The 21608-nt window shown below is 35.8% G+C and overlaps 5 protein-coding genes and 1 non-coding gene across 10 annotated transcripts; 3 read left to right on the top strand and 3 right to left on the bottom strand.

The window, feature by feature from the left end:
* The first annotated feature begins 1323 nt into the window (after positions 1 to 1323).
* Positions 1324 to 2321, top strand: LOC111489217 (enoyl-CoA delta isomerase 1, peroxisomal). The gene has a single exon (XM_023137331.1). It carries the CDS (start codon positions 1508 to 1510, stop codon positions 2222 to 2224), a length of 717 nt encoding a protein of 238 aa, XP_022993099.1. The 5' UTR covers positions 1324 to 1507; the 3' UTR covers positions 2225 to 2321.
* A 471-nt stretch (positions 2322 to 2792) lies between these two features.
* Positions 2793 to 9010, top strand: LOC111489178 (elongator complex protein 1). Of its 3 annotated transcripts, none has more exons than XM_023137274.1 (6): positions 2793 to 3111; positions 3270 to 3591; positions 3927 to 6984; positions 8090 to 8188; positions 8267 to 8585; positions 8748 to 9010. In XM_023137274.1, the coding sequence occupies exons 1-5, from the start codon at positions 2953 to 2955 to the stop codon at positions 8580 to 8582; spliced, it is 3954 nt and encodes a 1317-aa protein (XP_022993042.1). In that variant the 5' UTR covers positions 2793 to 2952; the 3' UTR covers positions 8583 to 8585; positions 8748 to 9010. The 3 variants fall into 3 exon arrangements, with proteins under 3 accessions (XP_022993042.1, XP_022993044.1, XP_022993043.1); XM_023137276.1 differs by having other exon boundaries at positions 8741 to 9010; XM_023137275.1 differs by having other exon boundaries at positions 8267 to 8595.
* A 423-nt stretch (positions 9011 to 9433) lies between these two features.
* Positions 9434 to 9505, bottom strand: TRNAC-GCA. Its single transcript has one exon. It is a non-coding gene; the product is annotated as a tRNA-Cys (tRNA).
* A 549-nt stretch (positions 9506 to 10054) lies between these two features.
* LOC111489270 (actin-depolymerizing factor 2-like) lies at positions 10055 to 12906 on the bottom strand. Its single transcript, XM_023137405.1, has 3 exons — positions 12717 to 12906; positions 10568 to 10833; positions 10055 to 10471 (listed from the first exon to the last, which is right to left on the bottom strand). Exons 1-3 carry the CDS (start codon positions 12717 to 12719, stop codon positions 10315 to 10317), a joined length of 426 nt encoding a protein of 141 aa, XP_022993173.1. The 5' UTR covers positions 12720 to 12906; the 3' UTR covers positions 10055 to 10314.
* Positions 12907 to 13357: 451 nt separating this feature from the next.
* On the bottom strand, positions 13358 to 17034 carry LOC111489269 (transcription factor bHLH112-like). 3 transcript variants are annotated; one of them, XM_023137404.1, is made up of 9 exons: positions 16738 to 17034; positions 16187 to 16244; positions 15016 to 15113; positions 14647 to 14735; positions 14446 to 14529; positions 14244 to 14318; positions 14081 to 14146; positions 13686 to 13733; positions 13358 to 13569 (listed from the first exon to the last, which is right to left on the bottom strand). In XM_023137404.1, exons 2-9 carry the CDS (start codon positions 16216 to 16218, stop codon positions 13462 to 13464), a joined length of 600 nt encoding a protein of 199 aa, XP_022993172.1. In that variant the 5' UTR covers positions 16219 to 16244; positions 16738 to 17034; the 3' UTR covers positions 13358 to 13461. The 3 variants fall into 3 exon arrangements, with proteins under 3 accessions (XP_022993172.1, XP_022993170.1, XP_022993169.1); XM_023137402.1 differs by having other exon boundaries at positions 14244 to 14324; positions 16187 to 16247; positions 16738 to 17030; XM_023137401.1 differs by having other exon boundaries at positions 14244 to 14324; positions 16738 to 17028.
* Positions 17035 to 19860: 2826 nt separating this feature from the next.
* On the top strand, positions 19861 to 21403 carry LOC111489629 (40S ribosomal protein S15a-1). The gene is made up of 4 exons (XM_023137943.1): positions 19861 to 20000; positions 20571 to 20708; positions 20798 to 20958; positions 21044 to 21403. The coding sequence occupies exons 2-4, from the start codon at positions 20576 to 20578 to the stop codon at positions 21140 to 21142; spliced, it is 393 nt and encodes a 130-aa protein (XP_022993711.1). The 5' UTR covers positions 19861 to 20000; positions 20571 to 20575; the 3' UTR covers positions 21143 to 21403.
* Positions 21404 to 21608: the final 205 nt, after the last annotated feature.

Genomic DNA, 21608 nt, shown 5'->3' with positions numbered 1-21608 from the left:
TTTGTTGGAATAATTTTAAATTTTAAATTAAATTCTTAATTTACCTACTTAATTTAACAGCAATTTAAATATTATATTTCTTTAATCAATCTAATGTCTTGATTATCCAATCATATTCTTATGTTTATAAACTTTTAAGATGTCAAATTTAATACGTAACTATAGAAAATAATATTTTTTGAGTAATTGTGTTGATGATGCTCTCGGCTGTGAAAGGGTAAAGGGCTTTTTTTTATAGAGGTTGAGTAAGGGTGGCGGAGCTTGAGGCTTCTCCGCAGGAACAGGGAACGAATCCTCCAAAAATGGAATGAGTGAGCAATGACTACCACAATCAGCCCTCTCATCACTGACCACTATTTTTTCTTGGTGGGAGTGAACAATGTTTTTTCTGGCGTTCCTTTCTATTGATGAAGAGGTGACCTCGTGCTCTTCAAGAAATTCAGGCAAAGGTCCCCCCGAGCCCGAGTTTACCGGGGATCTTATAGGGGCACCCAATCAAGGCCGCCACCCTCTCCCTTTAGAGATAGGGGCGAAGCAGCTCGACCGATAGAGAGAGGAGCGAAGCAGAACCACTTTATTTACTAGGAAAAAAAAAAAAAAAAAATCAAACCAGTACCACTAAACAGTAATTCCGTCAATTATTAGATATTTCAACGTTTTAGGTTAAACTACAAAATAAATAAATATATTTACAAGCATAACTTATATAATAAATGAGAAAAAAGAAGTTTCAAATACATAACTTAAATAATAGTAATTATAAATTTTAAATTTACCGAACTGCATACTTGTTTTCACATATGATATACACGTATTTAAAGTTATGACGTGTATTTGTTAAATAATAAAAAATAATTTTAAGTTATAAACTAAATTAATTAAAAATTATTTTTTTAATACAGTTGGGTCAAACTAACCAACCATTAAATAGCTTAAACTTTAAATTTTGAATATTCCGAAAGTAGAGGGATGAAATATAATGGAGTCTGTTTTATTTTTGAAATATCTAATTATTTCTTAATAAAATATATAAATTCTTTTATTAAAATACTTAAACATTTTTCTGAAATAGGTTGATATGTTTACTAATAAAATACATTTATTTAAAAATACAATACACAGTCAATAAAAATTAAACTCTGACCAATTATATTTATTTCAATCAAATAAATAATTATTTTTTTATTCACATGGCTTGAACGGTATACGTGGATTCTACTCTCCTTTATGATTTAGCCAAATAAAAAACAAATTTTCTCCTGGAAAATGAATATTTAAAATTAATGCCGACCAAAAAAAAAAAAAAAAAAAAAATTAAATTTCACCTACCGCCGATAGTTTATTTATGTTCACATTTCCATCGATGATCTACAAAAGGCTGCAATAGCCGCCGACGTCCCAATCGCTCTCTTTAAAAAACCTGCCGTCCGCAGAGTGTCATTTTCTACTGGCGAAATTCCGTTAGGGTTCATCTCGATCCTCTACCGCTCGGCGACGCTCAGAAAAAATGTGTTCGTTACAGAGAAGAGGGAATATCTTTCTCCTAACCCTAACTGGTTCCGGTGAGCACAGACTCAATCTCAATCTTCTAGATGCTATTCAATCCTCTGTTCGTCAAGTTCGCTCTGAGGCTGAATCCGCTGTTGTCGCTGGAAAGTCCGCTAGTTTCGCCCTAATCACCACCGCAGAAGGTAAGTTCTTCTCTAATGGCTACGATATCGATTGGGCGAAGACCTCAATGGATAAAATGATTCTGATGGACGATAAGTTAAAATCTGTCGTATCCGACCTAATCACGCTTCCGATGCCGACGATCGCCGCCGTTACCGGTCATGCGTCGGCCGCCGGCTTCCTTTTGGCGATGAGTCACGATTACATCCTGATGAGGAGAGATCGTGGATTTCTGTACATGAGCGAACTCGACATTCGTCGAGTGATTCCGTCGTGGTTTACGGTTCTGGTCAAGAGCAAAATTGGAGCAGCGTCAGTTCGACGCGACGTCGTTTTGAAAGCGCCGAAACTGACAGCGGATGAGGCTCTGGAAATGGGAATTATTGAATCAGCGCACGATGGGGCGGCTGAGACCGTCGCAGCTGCCGTGAAATTGGCGGAGGATTTGGTGGCGAGGAAATGGGACGGCCACATTTACGCCGGGAATCGGATGGAGCTTCTCTCTGAGGTTCTGAATGTCATTGGAGCCCGTTGCTCAGTCGCAAAGCTCTGACGCCAATACGGTGGCAGACTGTCAGGGGATGGGTGGGTTTTATCGTCTATGTTGATAAAATTAAATGCATTAAATATATGTAAAACCCTAAATTTACTAAATAAAAATCAGGACAATATTTATTTAGAAAAAAAAAATTATCACCGAAATCGTCCTTGGTCTTTTTTTTTTCCTACCTTAAAAAAATAACATATTGACATATATATCTTGGTTTTTAAAATTTAAAATTAGATAGAAACTAAATTAAAAATTATAGAATTAAAGTTAAAAGTTGATAAACTGACATATCGGCATGTATATCTTGGTTTTAAGGATACATACACATGTAATTAAATGTCAAATTAATTAATTTAAATACATTTCACCATATAATTAATTAAGAGGATATTATTCAAATAATTGGATGTGAAATTAAGCGAGTGGGAAAAATTAACCGGCAATACCTGTCAAGCCGAGTCACTTAACTTGACGAACGTGACAAAAATACCCTTCATTAGCCAGCTTATTAACATGCTCTGCCACTAACTGTAGCGGTGAGCACAAGGGCGGTGTTGTTTCTAATAATATGGCCTAAAATTCCCACTGACCGATCGGAGGAACTAGGTTATATAAATAACCTGGCAGCAACCGCCGCCGTGAAAAGTTCCTCTTCTTCAAAGGCTTCAATTCCCTAAAACCCCAAAAAAACCCCAGCTCTCTCTGAAGATTCGAGATTTCTGTGTTCTGAGATGAATAACTTGAAGCTTTACACCGAGAGCTCTCTCAAACTCGAATTACAGACCGATGAAGAAGTCGTACAGTTCTCCGCCTTCGACATTGAGCGGAATCGTCTCTTCTTTCTTTCCTCCGCTAATTTCGTATACACTACTCAGCTTACTTCGTTCCATGTGAGTTCTAACCTTCTCGCTTTTCAAATTCGTTTTCTTTCTGTTATTTTTTATTTTTTATTTTTTTTATTTTTTTTTTCTCGAATCAATTCTGAGGTTTCGATGTTTTACTGTGCTAAATATGCTTGTTATTCGCGTTTTTCTGTTCGATGTATCAGAATGAAAGAATGAAGAGCGTAGCCATGTTGCCTGCGGAAGTTCATCATATAGACGTGGAAACTGGGGACTGTGTTACTTCCTTTGATTATTTGATGGAGAAAGAAGCTCTGATAGTGGGAACTCGTAGTGGACTTCTTTTGCTGATTTCCGTGGATGGAAGTGGGAGTGAAGTTGTTGGCAGGGTGGAGGGCGGTGTGAAACGCATCTCACCTAGTCCAGATGGTGATTTGTTATGCATAATTTCTGGGCTTCGGCAGATTTTAGTAATGACTCATGATTGGGATTTGATGTATGAGAACACTCTCGAGGATTTTCCTGAAGGTGTGTTGACGTACGTAAGGAGTTCTTCCATACTTTACTGAAGGGGGTATTTTATGTTAATATATACCAAATTTACATGCACCTGGCTCACTGATAACAAAATAATGACCTTTTCGTAGAGCCTTTTTCTTTTCATTATGCCACTTGCTATTTCCATAGAGTTGATGAACTTTGTTTAACCGATGACTTTTGAGCACACATTTAACTACTTGATGACGTTGGCTGCAAGGTGCTCCTTGTTGTTCTCTGGTCATTTTAAGGACCATCCATGGTAACATTAGAAATGGTTTCAATTTCTGAATATTAGTTAATATATGGTTGGATTGTGTTTTCAGGTGAACCAAATTTTTCAGAACAAAATGATTTTGAAAGTTCCATTTCTTGGCGAGGTGATGGGAAATACTTTGTGACACTAAGTGATGTCGAAAATTCTAATACTTCACTTAAGAAGCTCAAGATCTGGGAGCGGGATGGAGGTTCCTTGCATGCTTCATCTGAATTTAAAAACTTTGTGGAAGGAGTTTTGGATTGGATGCCCAGTGGAGCCAAAATTGCGGCTGTTTATGATAAGAAAAGTGAAATTGAATGTCCTACTGTAGTATTTTTTGAAAGGAATGGATTAGAAAGAAGTTCTTTTCATATTAACGAGAAAAATAGTGCAAAAGTTGAACTTTTGAAGTGGAATTGCAGTTCAGATCTTCTTGCTGCTATTGTTAGATGTGAAAATTACGATTCTGTAGAAGTCTGGCTTTTCAGCAATAATCATTGGTACTTGAAGCATGAAATTCGGTACTCAAAGCAGGATATGGTTAGGTTTGTATGGGATCCAACAAGGCCTCTTCAGTTATTTTGTTGGACTGTTCATGGACAAATTACAATGTACAACTTTATTTGGATTTCAGCTATCATGGAGAACTCAACAGCATTGGTGATTGATGATGCAAAGATACTAGTGACCCCTCTTTCTTTATCACTCATGCCACCTCCTCTGTATTTATTCAGCTTGAAATTTTCAAGTGCTGTCCGTGATGTGGCCTTTTATTCTAAGAATTCCAAGAGTTGTTTGGCTGCCTTCTTATCAGACGGGCGTTTATGCACTGTTGAGTTTCCTGCAGCTGATTTCTGGGAAGAACTAGAAGGAAAGGAATTTTATGTTGAAGCTTCATCTTTTGAATCAACATTTGGCTCCTTTCAGCAACTTGTCTGGTTGGACTTGCATAAACTTCTTGTTGTTTCTCATTATGGGTCTGACGATTATAATTATGTCTCTCAAGGCTCCCCAAACGAGGAGCCTCTTGGATTTTGTGTATTGGAAATTGATCTTGAATGTTCTAAGGATCATGTTCCAGGTTTACCTACATGTTCTGGTTGGCATGCAAGGATTTCTAATCGAAAATTTATTGAAGGACCAGTCATATGTGTAGCTTCGAATCCTGCTGAGAACTGTACTGCATTTGTCCAGCTTAATGGTGGGGAAATTCTTAAGTATGCATCAGGGTCAGGCTTTTCTGGTGAATTTTTGAAGCAGGAGGATAAGAGCTTTTCATCATCTTGTCCCTGGATGAGCGTGGCTTTGGTGGATAATAATGGGTTATTAAAGCCCCTTCTTTTTGGACTTGATGATGTTGGGAGGGTTCATATGAATAGGATGGTAGTCTGCAACAATTGTAGTGGTTTCTCGTTTTACTCAAATTTGGGTGACCAAATAACTACGCATTTGATTTTAGCAACTAAACAGGATATGCTCTGTATTCTCGACATTCTGGATGTATTGCATAAGAAAATAGATGAGGAATACAACTTTTTCCAAGCTAGTAACAAATACAAAGAAGAAGAAGGTAGAAACTTTATTTATATATGGGAAAGAAGCGCCAAAATTGTTGGTGTTCTACATGGTGATGCTGCTGCTGTAATATTACAAACAACTCGAGGAAATCTGGAGTGCATATATCCAAGAAAGTTGGTACTCGCATCTATCACTAATGCATTGATTCAAAGACGCTTTAGAGATGCACTTCTTATGGTTAGGCGCCATAGGATAGATTTTAATGTCATTGTTGATTACTGCGGTTTACAGGCATTTATCCAGTCTGCGGCAGATTTTGTGAAGCAAGTTAATAATTTTAGCCACATCACTGAATTTGTTTGTGCCATAAAGAACGAAAATGTAACGGAGACCTTGTATAAAAACTTCACATCCAATTCATGCATGGATGACAATAAAGTTGGAGCACTGAGAGTATCCAAAGATTCTTATGTAGAAAACAAGGTTTCTTCAGTCCTATTGGCCATAAGGAGGGCTATTGAGGAGCATATGATGGAAAGTCCAGCACGAGAAATATGCATTTTGACCACCCTTGCACGTAGTGATCCGCCAGCACTTGAAGAAGCTTTGGAGAGGATAAAAGTCATACGTGAAATTGAACTGTCAAATTCTGATGACACGAGGAGAACATCTTATCCTTCTTCTGAAGAAGCTCTTAAACATCTCTTATGGTTGTCTGATGCCGATGCTGTTTTTGATACTGCTTTAGGCCTTTATGATTTAAAACTTGCTGCTATTGTGGCAATAAACTCACAGCGAGATCCAAAAGAATTTATCCCTTATCTTCAGGAATTGGAGAAGATGCCATTCCTCCTAATGTGCTATAATATTGACCTAAGATTGTCAAGATCTGAGAAAGCTTTAAATCATATTGTTTCAGCTGGGGAGGATCATTTTTCTGATTGTATGAACCTAATGAAGAAACAACCTCAGCTATTCCCTTTGGGGCTTAAGTTGATCACAGATGATGCCAAGAAGAAATTAGTCCTTGAGGCCTGGGGTGATTATCTCAGTGATGAAAAAATTTTTGAGGATGCTGCAGAAACTTATCTCTGCTGTTTCAATTTGGAAAAGGCTTTGCAATCATATCGTTCTAGTGGTAACTGGAGGCAGGTGTTTATAGTCGCTGGATTGCTTAAAATGAGAGAAGACGAGATATTGCAATTGGCTCATGAACTTTGTGAAGAGCTTCAAGCTCTTGGTAAACCAGGTGAAGCTGCTACAATTGCCCTGGAGTACTGTAGGGATATTAACCGTGGGATGGCGTTGTTAATTAGTGCTAGGGACTGGGAAGAGGCTTTGAGAATTGCTTTTATGCATCAGAGAGAAGATTTAGTTTCAGAAATGAAGAATGCATCTGTCGAATGTGCAAGCTTGCTTATTGGTGAATATGAGGAAGGATTGGAGAAAGTAGGGAAATATTTAACTCGATACTTAGCTGTTCGGCAGAGAAGACTACTTCTTGCTGCTAAAATCAAGGCAGAGGAAAGTTCAATGAATAATTTTGATGATGATACTGCGTCAGAAGCTAGCAGTAATTTGAGTGGAATGAGTGCTTACTCAGCTGGGTATGTATTCTACGCTTCTTTATCATACTGCTTTACCGTTCTTTGATATTTACTAAGTCTATCTGTGTTTTCTATATAAATAAGGTACTCGTGTTTGGCTATATAACCTCCGGAAGTTTAACATTTAGTGTTTGCTAAAGTCTCACCTGAATGTTGTTTCTTGACTCTAAAGGTTGTATGTTACAAATGGTATCAGAGTCAGACATCAGGCGATGTGCCAGCGTCTCGCTGGGCCCCCAAGGGGGTGGATTGTGAGATCCCACATCTCGAGGGGAACAAAACATTTCTTATATGGGTGTAGAAACCTCTCCCTAGTGGACGTATTTTAAAACCTTGAGGGGAAGCTCTTGAAGGGATAGCCTAATGAGGACGGTATCTGCTAGCGGTGGGTTTGGGCTGTTACATTGCAGGTTTATACATTTGTCTCACATAAGAATGGTCAAGGTGCATGTTTAAACCTCCACAATAAAAAATAATAAAAACAAAGGAAACATCTTCATTATTTTCTTTTAAAACAAAAAACATTTTTAAAAACATAGGAAATAAATTAAATATGGAAAATAAGAATGTTGTTGAATCGGACCTTGATAGATAACAAACTTCTAAACTCGACACCTAATTAACTACTGAACTCTTGACACCTAATTTAATTTCATGGATTTGGCTTAGCTTCTTTTGTGCTTCTCTAATATAATTACTCCCCTAGAGGTCCTAATCTACCTGTATTTGGAAATTTCTCAACTCTTCAATAAATCATTACTGATTCTGCTGATATTGTATGTATGGTATGTATAGTTTGATGTGGCAACATTAAAACTAGATAACTGGCTAATCCAGGACAAAGTTGTCGGAATTTTTTGCTTGTTCTTTTTTCACGATTTTTTCTTTTTCAAAAGATGATCTTTCCTCTTTCTTTGAAGTTCCATTTTTCATGCCAATCCTTATTTCTTCAAACTCTTATTATTTGATTGAACATGAAGAAGATGAAATATCAGTCTGCTAACATATCTTTTATGAGTGAACCTGGAAGGATGCTGTTACTTATATTTGGCAAGGCCATCCTCAAATTACGAACAGAAGCTCTTATAAAAAAATTTATGAACAGGAGTAGGAGGAGTTCAACTGTTTCCATGAGCACAACTGCAGGTAGGAAATCAAGAGAGGCAAAACGTCAGAAAAGTAGGGGAAAAATTCGTCCGGGAAGGTATCTAAACTGATGATTTTTCTTATAACTATGGCATCTTGTTGCTCATGAAATAACGTTATTATTTTACACGTGTAGTCCTGGAGAGGAGATGGCTCTTGTTGAGCATTTAAAGGGCATGTCTCTAACTGCTGGGGCTAGGTCTGAGCTTAAATCTATATTGGTTTCCCTTATGATGCTGGGAAAGGAAGAAACTGCAAAGAAGCTCCAACGAACTGCAGAGAACTTTCAACTTTCACAAATGGCAGCTGTAAACCTTGCAAATGATACTGTTTCTAGTGATACAATAAATGAACAGGCAGACACATTGGAGAATTATGTACAAGCATTGAAAAGCGAAGTCCAAAAATTGGAAGTTTTCTCGTGGCGTTCTAAAGTGTTCCTCTCTTCATGACTGGTTAGCCTCGGTAACTCGAAGCTCGATACTATTTCTTGTAACGTTTTTAGGCTGAAGAAACCTGAACTGCTGATATGCATATATCTTCATATTGGACATTCCATTTAGCTCAGTATATTTGGAATTGTGTTCTAATTTTTTTTTTTTTTATTCTGTATTCAGTTCAAACTAAGGGAAGAAACCTGCTTTCAAATTAAAGCCTTTGCAATCTCAAATTGAAGCACTGGAGTAGGTCTGGGTGAGCAGAAGAATGAGTTCTGATAGAATTCAATCCAAGTTTTGCAGAAATCTTTTGCTTTTAGAATCTCTGTGTGAGTAGTAATCTTCATGCTGGGAGTTGAAAATTTTAGATGAGGATCTTATTTAAGTTATTACTGGATTTATCTTTTGAAGATTTATGAGAAAAAATTATAGCTTTTTTTCTACTATGACATCACTAGCGGTGAGTCTTAAGCCGAATCAGAGTGTTTGGTGATGATTTTTTTTTCTTCCTCAATTTATCGAAATAACAAGATTATGAATGTCAGACAGATTGGATTAAGAATTAAACTTTAAGATGGATTATTATATTTTTCAATTTGATTAATTGTGTAGCGTACTGAACTTTTCTAAAAAATTCATTTAATGATTTTGACTCTAATTTTTAAATAATTTTAATAGTTAAAAGCGGCAGGTTTAAAAAAATACTTTGAGCTATAGACCTTGATTTTTTTCCTTTTCAATTGCTCGAATTTTTTTAATAATTTTAAAAGAAAAGGTCATAAAACTTAATAAAAATAAAATTAAACGGTGACTCTACTTTGGAATACAGCTGCTTTTAAGAAAAATGAAAAAAAGAAGATGAATAAAGGGCCCAACCGGGTTCGAACCGGTGACCTCTTGATCTGCAGTCAAATGCTCTACCACTGAGCTATAGACCCTTGGTTGATGTTATTTACGATTTTTTATATAAATAACTTAAATAAAAGGAAACGATTGAATTCAAGTAGGACTTTTACAACTGCCTTCTCAAATTATGTATTTTGCAAAATTTCGATTATAGTTCCGAATTTGAAACTTTTACTTTCTAAACTTTCAATAAAAATATACTTTGTTGGAAGAACTTTATATACATTATAAATTGTCCAATGTTTTTTTTACAGCTTCACACATATATTAAAGATAGAGTTACTATGATACAAAAATATGAAGGTTCAAAGATTTATTAACAAGTACTAAAGTTCAAGAACGTACATGTCAAACCATACCCAACTCAAATGGTTAAAAAAATATATCATCCCCAAAATAAATAAATCTAATAGTCAAAAGAAAAAACAGGATACATTAATCTAATAGTCAAAATAATTGCTAGCAGTAATGCGTTTAAAAATATCCGCACAGGGGGGAGCTTTACAGCAAACCTTGGTCACAATGTAATTGGGTCATGAACCGAGGATGGAACCACAAGGAGATTTGAGTACAAAAGAATGGAACCTACGAAACTCGAAAATCATTGAAAATTATTCCGAGTGGTTCTCCTGATAAAACCAAACTGGCATTGATCCATATTTACCCTGTGCATATCATAAATATCCATCCAACTAAAATCCACCAAACCCAAAAGAACAGTCATCCTTAAAATTCTTAGGTAAAACTTCTCAAGAACAAGCCAATATTATCATATAGCATCATAAAAGGAAAGTTTGGAGCCCACAATCTATGAACACCACCAGCTCTGCATCACAATGACTCAACCCGACCCCGACCGACTTCTAATAACGTCAAGCCCCATCTCGGTAGGATCAGTTGCTTGCAACTCCACTTGGATGCCATCCAACTCCCTCTTGAACCTATCCTTGGAACTTGCGTAAATCATCTTGCTTCTCACCTTTGATGTATCAGGAGACCTTAATACAATTGATAAATCATGAGTTAGAATGCATGTTCACAAAATGAAAGAACCCGTTTCAAAAATGAGAGCGCAGGCTATGTAGTGAATTTACCATGCAATGAATATAATCCTGCTCTTTTGGCAATTCTCTTCAGTCACAAAATCGAAATCATAGACTGCATATCGGCATTCATCGGCAGGAAGGCTGGCAGCAAAGTCCTCATAACTTTGAGATGGCTCGCCAAGCTTTTCCACCACAACCTGCTTCAGTTTTTCCTCAATCTTGAATACTATAAAACGGAAGGTTCTTTTGGCCTTCAAATCCAGAAACCTAAGCTTGCAATCATCATGCACAGCCATCCCGGATGCTGCATTTGCCTGTGAAAGATTGATTTACAAATATAAATTATGAACTCAGAGAACCTAAACCTCCATGGCATCCATGAACCCCAACCATAGTAGAAGTCCAGTGCAGGCTAGATAAAGATGGAAGAAAAGTGGCCAATTTCCCATTTCTCTAATGAGTTCACATCTTTGCTAGAAAATACGTCCATGCAGCTCAAATTTGACAAACAGATACCTGGTTGGAGTGTGAAAATAGTGTTGGGGGCTGTGAATCTTCATATCTTTAACTACAACACAATAATACAATTACTCCACCAAACGATTTAAACAACTACCGATTCCTTCTTTTCTTAATTCTTTTTCCTGGGGGAGGAAGTATGGAAAGAAAAAGTCTATCTCCAACTAGCTCTAGAGTGAGAAGTGAAGGTAATTATAAATTATTGTAGACAAATGACATCGCCACAAAGGCAGCGGAGTCAATTAAAAGTATAGAGAGAGAGAGAGAGAGAGATTTACATTAGACAGTGTTATAACCAAGGACTTCTAGAAATATTGCTAGCATGAGAGAGTAAAAAGCCAAATAAATTCTTAACATTCCAAGTCATTTACTCTTGAAAATATCCAAAGCTAAGCAACACATTCATCGATTCAATATTCCCTACTCCAAGGCCTTTCAAAAAAGATGGTTTAGATAACAAAGTGGGAAAGAAAGCCCTAAAATTGAATCGTCTGAACACAGAGCCGCAGATGCAAAAAGTTCAGTTAACAAAGTGCTTAGATCCTAGCTTATTTAAAGGAAGCCCTAAAAAAGACATTACAGTATGAACACAACCTTTGGTAAAACTTGACCGTCCTTTAATGTGAAGAAGGCATACTTTAATCAGCTCCTACCTGAAATTCTAAAGCTGCTGCCTTTTAATTTCTAATCGAAACGCACCTTCGAGTTCTGATGCTCAACTCTTTAGTCTATGCACCTTAGAATGAACTCTCCCCAATTGGAATATCTTAAATTCATGAAGGAATTTAATGGTGATGGTGACAAGCACCGAAGGATAAAATATACAAATATGAGATGGACTACTCCGCTAATAAACCTCTACTTAAATAGTTAATTTGATGTTTACCTTTCCGATCCAACATCCTTCAGTTCTTCCCTTCAAACTATATCATTAAGCACTCCTAGCTTACCAAATTATAATTTTTTTTTTTTTTTTTTATGGATTCATCACTCTCTTTAGGATCATGCAATGAAAAATATCACGATACTAATTATCCATCAACACAAATGCATGTGTTTAAACCACTGAGATTATCCCCTTTTATGAGTAAAATGAAAAAAATAATTACAAAATTAATTAAAAGATTGATAAAATAATTGGACCGATGCATCCTCCTTTTACAAGAACCAGTCCAAATTTTCTATTACATAATCTTGAAATAACTATAATTCGAGAACAGAGTACAGTTACAAGGTCCTAATGAAAATTGCAACAAATGTACGAGAATGTAATAAATCGCGTTACATCAAAGGTGGCCAATGCTTTGACCCACACGCTTACAAGTGCATGGCAGTCGATATTTAAAAAAAAAAAAAATAAACGGAACAGAGATCAGGCACTAATATGTCAGCATAATCAACAGCCTATGGCCATTGAAACAATAACCAAGCGGACCAAAAATGATCATCGAGAAGGAAAAACAAATTAACCACCAATCGGTGCAGCGATTTACAAGGATTCCGTTTCAAACCAACCAAGAACTCCACGGATCGAACAGAAAAGTGACAAAGATGAACAAATCGAGGAAGACTAAAGAAACAAATTAACAAATAAATGGAAAGAAAAATCAACAAAAAAAAAAAAAAAAAACATATAAATGAGTGGAACGAAGCATAGAAAAGAGGCAAGAACGCTCACCATTTTTCCGAGAAAATAATGGGGCGAGAAAACGAAAGAAATGGCGAGAAAGGCTGAGAAAAATTAGGGCAACTAGAAGCGAGTTGATAAAGAAGATAGAAGAGAGGGTGAAGGGAGGAGGAGGACGATGGGATGGGAAACGAGGGCTGTGCTGTGCAAAGAGATTCGACGCTAATTATTAAAATCCAATATTATAAATATAAATTACAAATAATATCATTAATAATAATAATTAATTAATAATAAATTAATAAAATTGTGGTAGCCGATCACCCCGGGGCTGGGGGCGATTGCTAATGTCACCGGGACGGTTAAAAATCCGAACATTCTACCAATTATTTGGTTCCACCTAATTTTTGCGGTGGGCATCGTTTCGGCTGATTTGATTTATAAAAAATAAATTCATTTTTGGTATATACTTTGTAATTTATGCATCTTTTATGTCAATTAACGCAATTTTTTGGAATTTTTTTTAAAATTTTATACGGACTCCAATTTATATTTCAATATTATTTTTTAAGATTTTCCGACTGACTATGACTATTTTATTCCATATTGGTTATTATTTTTTATTTTCACTTAATCATCATCGATATAAATATAACTCAATTAAATTATATTTAAAACTATAATAATAATAATAATAATAACTATGGCAGAATCGGTAATCATTCATTCATCATGAAATTAGCCCACAGAATAAGGTTGGTGAACCGACATGTCGTTTTGATACATCATACTGAATTCAGGACACCAAATTTATGTCCTTATTGAGGGCTATTTTCTGGGTAAAAGTCACAGGAACCACACATAGTCCTTCACTTCTTAGATTTCCTTGCTTCTGTTGAATTCCCTGAAGAAAAAATAAAGTTTCAGACAGATCAACCTTAAATGGAGCAGTAATTTTTACAATAATTTCTTCCTCTTGAAATTTCACCATAAGAAGCTGAAGATTTTTTACAGTTTTACCTGAGGATTTAGGTTTTTGTATGAGCTACTCTGCATCTGAAGTAGATTCTGCTCCAAAGCCAGGAAAAAAAAAAAAAAAAAAACTATGAATTTCAAGCTTCAAGCCACCTTTTAAAGTTTATATTCTTCCCGTGTCGTGTCTACTCGGTTATACTTAGATTGAATTTGTAATAGTCTAAGTCTATCACTAACAGATATTGTCCTATTTTGACTTTTCCTTTCGAGGTTCCCCTCAAAGTTTTTAAAATGTGTCTTCTAAAGAGAAGTTCTAGACCTTTATAAAGAATGCTCCGTTCTCCTCTCCAACCGATGTGAGATCTCAGACAAATGACTTAAAGAGACAAGAACTTAAACTAGGGAAGTAACGGGAAGGCTCGTGTCTCAGTGAATTGTACCTGAATGTGTTCTTGAACGAATTTGATATAAAGACAGGCTTCTTGAAGAACAGATGCGGTATCAGTCTACAATAAGTTAACAAAAATGACATACTGTTTAAGAAAAGGAACTACTTCATATGTTATTTTATAGTCTACTTTAAGAAGAAAAGAAAATACCAACCTTGCCGTATGGGGAAACCAGCTTTTGAAGGGCAGTAATTTTATCACTAAGCCTTTGGCTTCTCCTTACTGGTTCCTGCAACTACAAGCAATAAAAGAAAAATGAAAGTAAATGAAAGTGTACAAGTTTGGGAGGGGTTCCCTCTACCCCGTCCTAAGGCTGTTTTGTTTTGTTCTTGTTTATATTAATCAAAGGCACTGACCTTCATTCTCTTGTTATCCCCTGCCAGATCATATGGGGCTGCTTGTACGCCTTTCTGGGCGAAGAACTCGCGTTTCTTTGCATGCTATTAGGCCAGAAGATTGAAGGAGTACACACAGTTTTTCAGTAGAAGCAGTAAATCCATGGAAAGTTGAAGTTCTAAAAGCAAGCAGGGAAATCATTAGAGGGAATGAGGTTTTACCGATTCATTCTGCAGAAAAGAAATCTTCTTGGGAAACAATACTGACTGTGGTGAAACATTTTCACTCCTGGACTTACTTGCATTGCAACCTTCCGCAAACAAAACACAATTATTACCATTAAGAACACAATTATTACCACTCAAAAGTGGCGTTTTGAAGTTTAGAATTTTGTTACTCAACCAAAATTACAGAGTTACATAGGCAACTTAATGTGATGAAAATCAAATGATATTATGTTATGTCGTTTAGTGCAATCATTCTTGAAGTAGTTGGTAGAAATATGAGGGAAAGCAAACATGAAATCAGGAAAAATCAGGAAGAACATTAACCCAAAATTAATATAAGAAAATCAAGAAGAAAGTGACTACCTGGCTGGTAGGTAATAGGGTGCTGACAAGGAATAGTGAAGCCTTCACCTTTTAGCTGGCCATCATTGTTGAATAATTTGGACTCCAGACAGAAGCCACTGTCGTTAATCAACAAACTTTTTGAGGAAGATTACGACATGTATTTATGAACGCATAGATCTATAGGTATATCCCCTCTTTTTCTCTAATGAAGTTTGTCAACATAGACTTAATCCCCGGACTTTCAATGTTATCTCTAAAGACCGAAGCCCCTACTTCTCGACATTTGCCAAGGTGTCCATTCTAGCTTATTGTTAGAATTTGATAGAAAACAAGCAAGAGGCTAGAGCTGTCATAATATAATACTTGATCTTTTTGTAATCCTTAATGGTTCATCCTTTAAGTCTCATCTCACAAGTCACTCCATCAAAGAACAAAAAGGAAAATGGAAGAAGTAATAGGTAAGGAGCGTTAAAAGAAAGTTGGCCCAGTATTTAGGGAGTTTAGTTTTTATATGTGAGATCCCACGTCGATTGGAGAGGGGAACAAAACATTCCTGATAAGAGTGTGGAAACTTCTCTCTAGCAAATACGTTTTAAAACGTGAGGCTGACGGCGATACTTAACGGGCCAAATGGACAATATTTGCTAGCGTTGGGCATGAATTGTTACAAATGGTATTAGAGCTAGACATTAGGCGGTGTGCCAGTGAGGACACTGGCCCCCCAAGGGGGGTAGATTGTGAGATCCCATATCGATTGGAGAAGGGAACAAAACATTTCTAATAAGAATGTGGAAACCTCTCCCTAGCAAACGCGTTTTAAAACCATAAGGCTGACAATGATACATAACGGGCAAAAATGGACAATATTTGCTAGCAGTGGGCTTAGACTGTTACATTATATGTGCCATGACCGGTCAGTGCTAAGTGGTAAACACCTAGAAAGTGATGAAATTGATTAGATAACATTCCAGAAAAAGTAGTTCAATCCCAAACGAATGGATTTTAGATCATTGCTTATATATGCCCCAAATTTCCCTCGTTCTTTCCTATGAAGTTCTCCCTCAAAAAGGAAAAATAAACGAGTAATTATCCTAACATAAGTCCATGCCCTTGTTACCTCATCAAACTATGGTCATACAAGAAACGAATGAAAAAGAGAGAGAGAGAGAGAGAGAGAACTGATACATACTAATTATTAACCACCTGCGATGGAACATCCATGTTAACCTGTAAAATCTCACTGTGTCCTGCTACAAAGAAATTTATAAGTGAGAAGTTACCATGCAACAAATTTATTAAGAAAACGTCTTGTCATTTAAGCCATCATGTTAAGTATATATATACAATAAACATATCGTAAACTATCGATGAAAGAGTAGAATTTCTCAATGTAAGAAACTGATCAAGAACGCTTCCACCACTTCCACTAATATCTTTCAACCTCCTTGTTCTTGGAGTGGAACAACAAGCTTACAGAAAACCTCTCTGAATTTCAGAGTCAATGGCCAGATCTACAAATCAAATATCAAAAGCTGTATTTCCCTATGTATTCCAAATAGTACTCCTAATAGGAGGAAGGGAAGAAGAAGAGGATCAATAGAATGAATTCACTCTTCAACCATAATAGTTCTATTAGTCTATATTATTTTTCTTTCAGACCCATAATCTCCAGAATTTTCTGAAAAACTGAAATAAAAATGAATTGTAGTGAACAAAGAAATTTCATTCCCTGATTCTCACCTCTCAGCAGCACCAAGCACGAGCTCGCTTCCTCGCGTTGCCAACTCGACAGGTGGTTCTATAGGCATGAATCAACAAAGGCAACAATATAACCTGAAGGAGCCCATAAGCACAAAATGCATATATATTAAGAGAGAGTGAGAGTTTGGGGCACTTTGGTAACTCGCCCTTTTGCTGGATAGCAAGTTATTTACTCAGAAAAGAAAATGCACGTTAAATTAACTTGGTTTGATAACCTTTTTTTTTAATATGAAAAGAGATTCAAATTGATGATTTAATAATACAAGCATACTAAAATCAACTCATGGTCAGAGTAAACAATATTTTACTGTACATAATGGAGTGATGAATCAGTAACTGTTGGTAATATATATTTTTAAAACAGAACCAATAAGCTGCAAACAATGAGATTTTATTGTCGATTATAACTGTGATTGTTTATAGAAAATAAGAACAAGATCTGTTGAGTGTGAGGATGAAAATTTCCCTTTCATAGAGAGTTCTAATATCACAAGCATATTCAATGTATGAAAGGCATATAAAACGACCAACTGACTAAGAACCTTGCAGAGTGAGAAGAGGGTCGGCTTTACATCTAAATTTTGGCAAATTTTGTAGCTATCTGTTTGGTTTCACTTTCACCAAATTATGCAGGATAGGTGGATAGTATAGCTAGTCAAATATAGATATAAAACGATATAAAATTTGGATCTCCTTTCATAGGTTAGTATAAATTAGCGTACAAAACTATATAAAATTGTACATTAGTCCAAATAATTATGACAAAGTTTATGCATTCTATACCATTATAGAGTGCATACTATCTAATTTCAACTTTAACAATAAAATAAGTAATCATAGAGCACCTAAAACAATAATAATAAGATCGTATTCCTAACCTGAACTAAGAAATGGAGATTATTTATGATGTGTTCACACCATGGATCCATTTTAAATCATTCTAGTTCAGCCATTGTAACAGTCTAACCCCACCGTTAACAAATATTATCTGCTTTGGCCTGTTACATATCACTATCAGCCTTACGGTTTTAAAACGTGTCTACTAAGGTGAGGTTTCCACACCCTTATAAGGAATGTTGCGTTCCCCTCTCCAACCGATGTGGGATCTCACAGCCATCTTCTAGTCCCTTTAACTTTGTTAGGAAACTACAAAACATCTAGAAATAAATACGAGCCAAAGAAAAAAAGGCTAATTAATGGGTTGCCCAAGTGGCCTAAATTTTCGAATTATCACAATCAAATGTACAAACTTAAATTCACAAGAATTCAAACCTAGTATGACAGAAAGTAGAGATCCAAAATCACGTGATTATCAGTATATGATAGGGAAGCAAGATTTTAGTCCCTACATTTCATGAAGATCACAGTATAATCACTCTGAATAATCAATGAGTATGAAACCTATCAGCATAATTGTCTTCTCAGGTTACTAGTTCAGCATAATTGTCTTCTCAGGTTACTAGTTCATTCATCACCATATTGTTGAATATTTCTATACATTCACCACTAACCAAAACAGCTTTAGAGCATGACATATGGAAGAAAAATAATAGCTGCACATATACAGACAAATTATAAGAAAAAAAAAATCTTCATATGGAAATCAATTCTATTATGGAAGGGTGTTTTCTATTTGAGATCAGCTATTTAGGATTGTAGTATACGTCATTGTTCTAATACATATTAACAAGTAGAACCAACCATTAGTTCTCCTTAACACCGACTCTATAATCTTCTAATTCTAGATAATCTAGCTGGTAATACCTATCTATAAAAGGGTGTTTAGTTCACAGATTAAACTTATGAAACCCAAATTTAGAAGCCAAACCAAAATCTTAGGCTATATGAATATAAACTTCACTCTTAGAAGACGTTCATAATCATAAATCTACAATCTAAATACAAATTACCCAATTCTAACTATGCAGATTATATGAGCTCACATTTTCAAGTGTAAGCCAATCATCACCAAAAAGTTTTGTCTATCAAGCAATACAGAGTACTAACATTTTTCTGTCCATCAAAAGACAATAAGCTTCTGGTTGTCTTCTCTTCAAAGGGAGCAAGATTCCATGTGTCGGATTCTGAAGCTGAAAAATTAGTCAAACAATATTTATAAAAATGGAGTTGACTACATGGAAAATTTTTAAAATGTCAAATGGATTTGGCTTCTAATCGTTGTATCTTTCCATAAAGGCGGATGATTCCTTTTCATATCGTTTGTAGTCCAAAATCAAGCTCCGTTTTCGCATAGTTGCAATATTAAAATGAATGGCCTCTTGAACATGAAAATGTATACTGATTCAGAGTGAAAAAAAAAAAAAAAAAAACATAGATAGAGACCGAACAGCAACTGTCTTCCGTGAAAAATCTACAGAGAAATGCCAAATTGAGCGACGGGATCGAACGAAAATATAGAGAGACTCGGAAATTGGCAGCATCTTCTTCTCTTTCGATCGCATTTTTTGGTTCATTGCAGTGTTCCGCAGAAAATTCATAGTCTAAGTCTAAGCAAATTTGTAAATTTTATTTTTTATAGCACGGTATTTTCTATAGTTAATAAATTTAGCTCATTCATTGTTTTATGTCATTTTTTTTTTAATAAAAACCTTATCATGAAATTCATTCAACATGTAATCATAATTCTATAAGGGTGAAAATGTAACGGCCCAGATCCACCGTTAATAGATATTGTCTTTCTTTGGACTTTCCTTCCAAGCGGCTTTGAAAAGCGTCTGTTAATAAAGATTTTCACACCATTATAAATGGTGGTTTATTCTCCTCCCAACGAAGGTGGAACATCTCATAAAACCTCTTATTAATAGACGAATTTTAAAGTTTTAAAGATAATAAAAGTTTATAAATAATAATAATGGACAATTACAGACTCATTTTCTTATAAATTTGGTTAAAGTTATGGGAATATATATATATGAAACAAAATAAACATCTTGAAAGTAAATAATTAAAATTAACAAAAAAATCAGTAATAAATATGTGGGCCGAAGACGTGTAATTTGATTTTTTTTTTTTTTTTTTTTGAACCGAAGTCATATCTATGCTTCCCGCTCGGCCCAATTGGTGAGACTAGAATTGGGGCCGCAGAGCGAATATAGATATATTTTTAACGTAGTATAAATACGCTAGGGTTTTATTCCTTACTCTTCTCTCTCAGCTGTGGAAAGAAGCCCTAGTCGTCCCCCATTTGGTGTTGCCCCTGCAACTTTCGTTTCTTATTTGCTGTACGTGGTTTCTTCTGCCCTTCATTTTCTATCGCTATTGATGTTGTAAGCTAGAAATTTGTTTCGTTTTTCATCTTTTATGTTCAATTACTTGTTCTACTCGATGGTTCAAGTATATGTGTCGAATTTATATACTGTTCGAGAGGTAACTTGGAAGTCACCGGATGTCGAAGGGTCGATTGCATGATTTGTTGATTAATTTCATAGGTTGTCTTGTTATTTAATGCTTCGCATTAGAACTAGGGTTTTAGGAACTGGGAACGATATACACATTATTCGGGCCTAAGAGTGGTGGCTGGCAGTTTGTGTAGGACGATATAGTGATTCTTGTAAGCCGTCAGTCGATGAAGGGTTGATTGTATGGTTTGTTAATTAATCTTATTGCTTGTTTTGTTATTTAATGATTCCCGTTTTAATTAGGGTTTTACGAATTGGGAACGAAATTCGCATTATTTGGGTCTAAGAGTGGTGACTGGCAGATTATATAAGATGATAAAATGATATTTCTAGCTGTTAAGTCTAATTTTGCGATATACTTAACTTGAAATTTGGGGATTTACGTATTTGCAGTTACAATGGTGCGCGTGAGTGTTCTGAATGATGCTCTTAAAAGCATGTACAATGCTGAGAAACGGGGCAAGCGCCAGGTCATGATAAGGCCATCTTCCAAAGTTATCATCAAGTTTCTTCTTGTTATGCAGAAGCATGGTATTCATTATTAAGAAATTCTGTCAATCTCATTCTTTGCACTTTAAACCTCTTTGATTTTAATTCTATTCAAAATTTCATTGTTATAGGATACATTGGGGAATTTGAGTACGTTGATGATCATAGGTCAGGGAAAATCGTCGTTGAACTGAATGGGAGACTCAACAAATGTGGTGTCATAAGTCCCCGTTTTGATGTGGGTGTCAAGGAGATTGAAGGTTGGACTGCAAGGTTGCTACCCTCAAGACAGGTATTTTTTTTTCTTTATTTCTAGTATTATGCTCATGATTTGCCTAAGCCAAACTCTTACAATAATGATTATCGAACGTTTACAGTTTGGATTCATTGTGTTGACAACATCTGCGGGAATCATGGATCATGAAGAGGCCAGAAGAAAGAACGTTGGTGGTAAAGTGCTTGGCTTCTTCTACTAAGCAATGACGTGAGATTTATTTCTTCATTCGGTATTTTCTGCACCTTTGAACTTAAATGGGAAGCAGTAGAGAGTCCTGTTTTGTTTTAGTTGCCGTTTTGGTTAGTGGGAGGATACAGGATTTGGCCTGCATTCTTTTTGAAGACGTTGATATTGTTTAATGAGCCTTTTCTTAATCTATTAGTTTTATTTGTTTACCATACTGAAAACTGAAATTGTTGTAGTTGGTCAAGCTTGAATTGATTGCAAATTTCTCGAACCACATCGATTTGTTCGTCGTATAGCTTGCCTATGCGTATGGTTTCAGCATTTCGGCAACCTTACGCATAAGCAAGCGTTTATGGTCATTTTTGCTCGAATGAATCATGGTCAAGAAATACGTTATCTACTGATTGATTAGTAAAAGAAAATAAAGCATTCCAGCTGATCACTACTAGGAAGTGGTCTGCCTTTCTGGACAACTAGGT

This window comes from Cucurbita maxima, unplaced genomic scaffold (genome assembly GCF_002738345.1).
Source record: "Cucurbita maxima cultivar Rimu unplaced genomic scaffold, Cmax_1.0 Cma_Scf00014, whole genome shotgun sequence".
Classification (NCBI taxonomy): domain Eukaryota; kingdom Viridiplantae; phylum Streptophyta; class Magnoliopsida; order Cucurbitales; family Cucurbitaceae; genus Cucurbita; species Cucurbita maxima.
The sequence above is the reverse complement of the archived record's forward strand: the minus strand, read 5'-3'. Positions and strand labels throughout refer to the sequence as shown.

Excerpts from the sequence above, each read along its gene's own strand:
- LOC111489217 (XM_023137331.1), top strand. The coding sequence starts at position 1,508 with ATGTGTTCGTTACAGAGAAGAGGGAATATCTTTCTCCTAACCCTAACT.
- LOC111489629 (XM_023137943.1), top strand. The coding sequence starts at position 20,576 with ATGGTGCGCGTGAGTGTTCTGAATGATGCTCTTAAAAGCATGTACAAT. Across the intron at positions 20,709-20,797 it reads TCTTGTTATGCAGAAGCATG|GATACATTGGGGAATTTGAG; the intron begins GTATTCATTATT and ends TCATTGTTATAG. Across the intron at positions 20,959-21,043 it reads GGTTGCTACCCTCAAGACAG|TTTGGATTCATTGTGTTGAC; the intron begins GTATTTTTTTTT and ends GAACGTTTACAG.
- LOC111489269 (XM_023137402.1), bottom strand. The coding sequence starts at position 16,218 with ATGGATGTTCCATCGCAGGTGGTTAATAATTA. Across the intron at positions 15,114-16,186 it reads TCGCAGGTGGTTAATAATTA|TGGCTTCTGTCTGGAGTCCA; the intron begins GTATGTATCAGT and ends GATTAACGACAG. Across the intron at positions 14,736-15,015 it reads CCCTATTACCTACCAGCCAG|GTTGCAATGCAAGTAAGTCC; the intron begins GTAGTCACTTTC and ends TGTTTGCGGAAG.
- LOC111489270 (XM_023137405.1), bottom strand. Across the intron at positions 10,472-10,567 it reads AGGATTATATTCATTGCATG|GTCTCCTGATACATCAAAGG; the intron begins GTAAATTCACTA and ends AATTGTATTAAG.
- LOC111489178 (XM_023137274.1), top strand. The coding sequence starts at position 2,953 with ATGAATAACTTGAAGCTTTACACCGAGAGCTCTCTCAAACTCGAATTA. Across the intron at positions 3,112-3,269 it reads CTCAGCTTACTTCGTTCCAT|AATGAAAGAATGAAGAGCGT; the intron begins GTGAGTTCTAAC and ends TCGATGTATCAG. Across the intron at positions 8,189-8,266 it reads GGAAAAATTCGTCCGGGAAG|TCCTGGAGAGGAGATGGCTC; the intron begins GTATCTAAACTG and ends TTACACGTGTAG.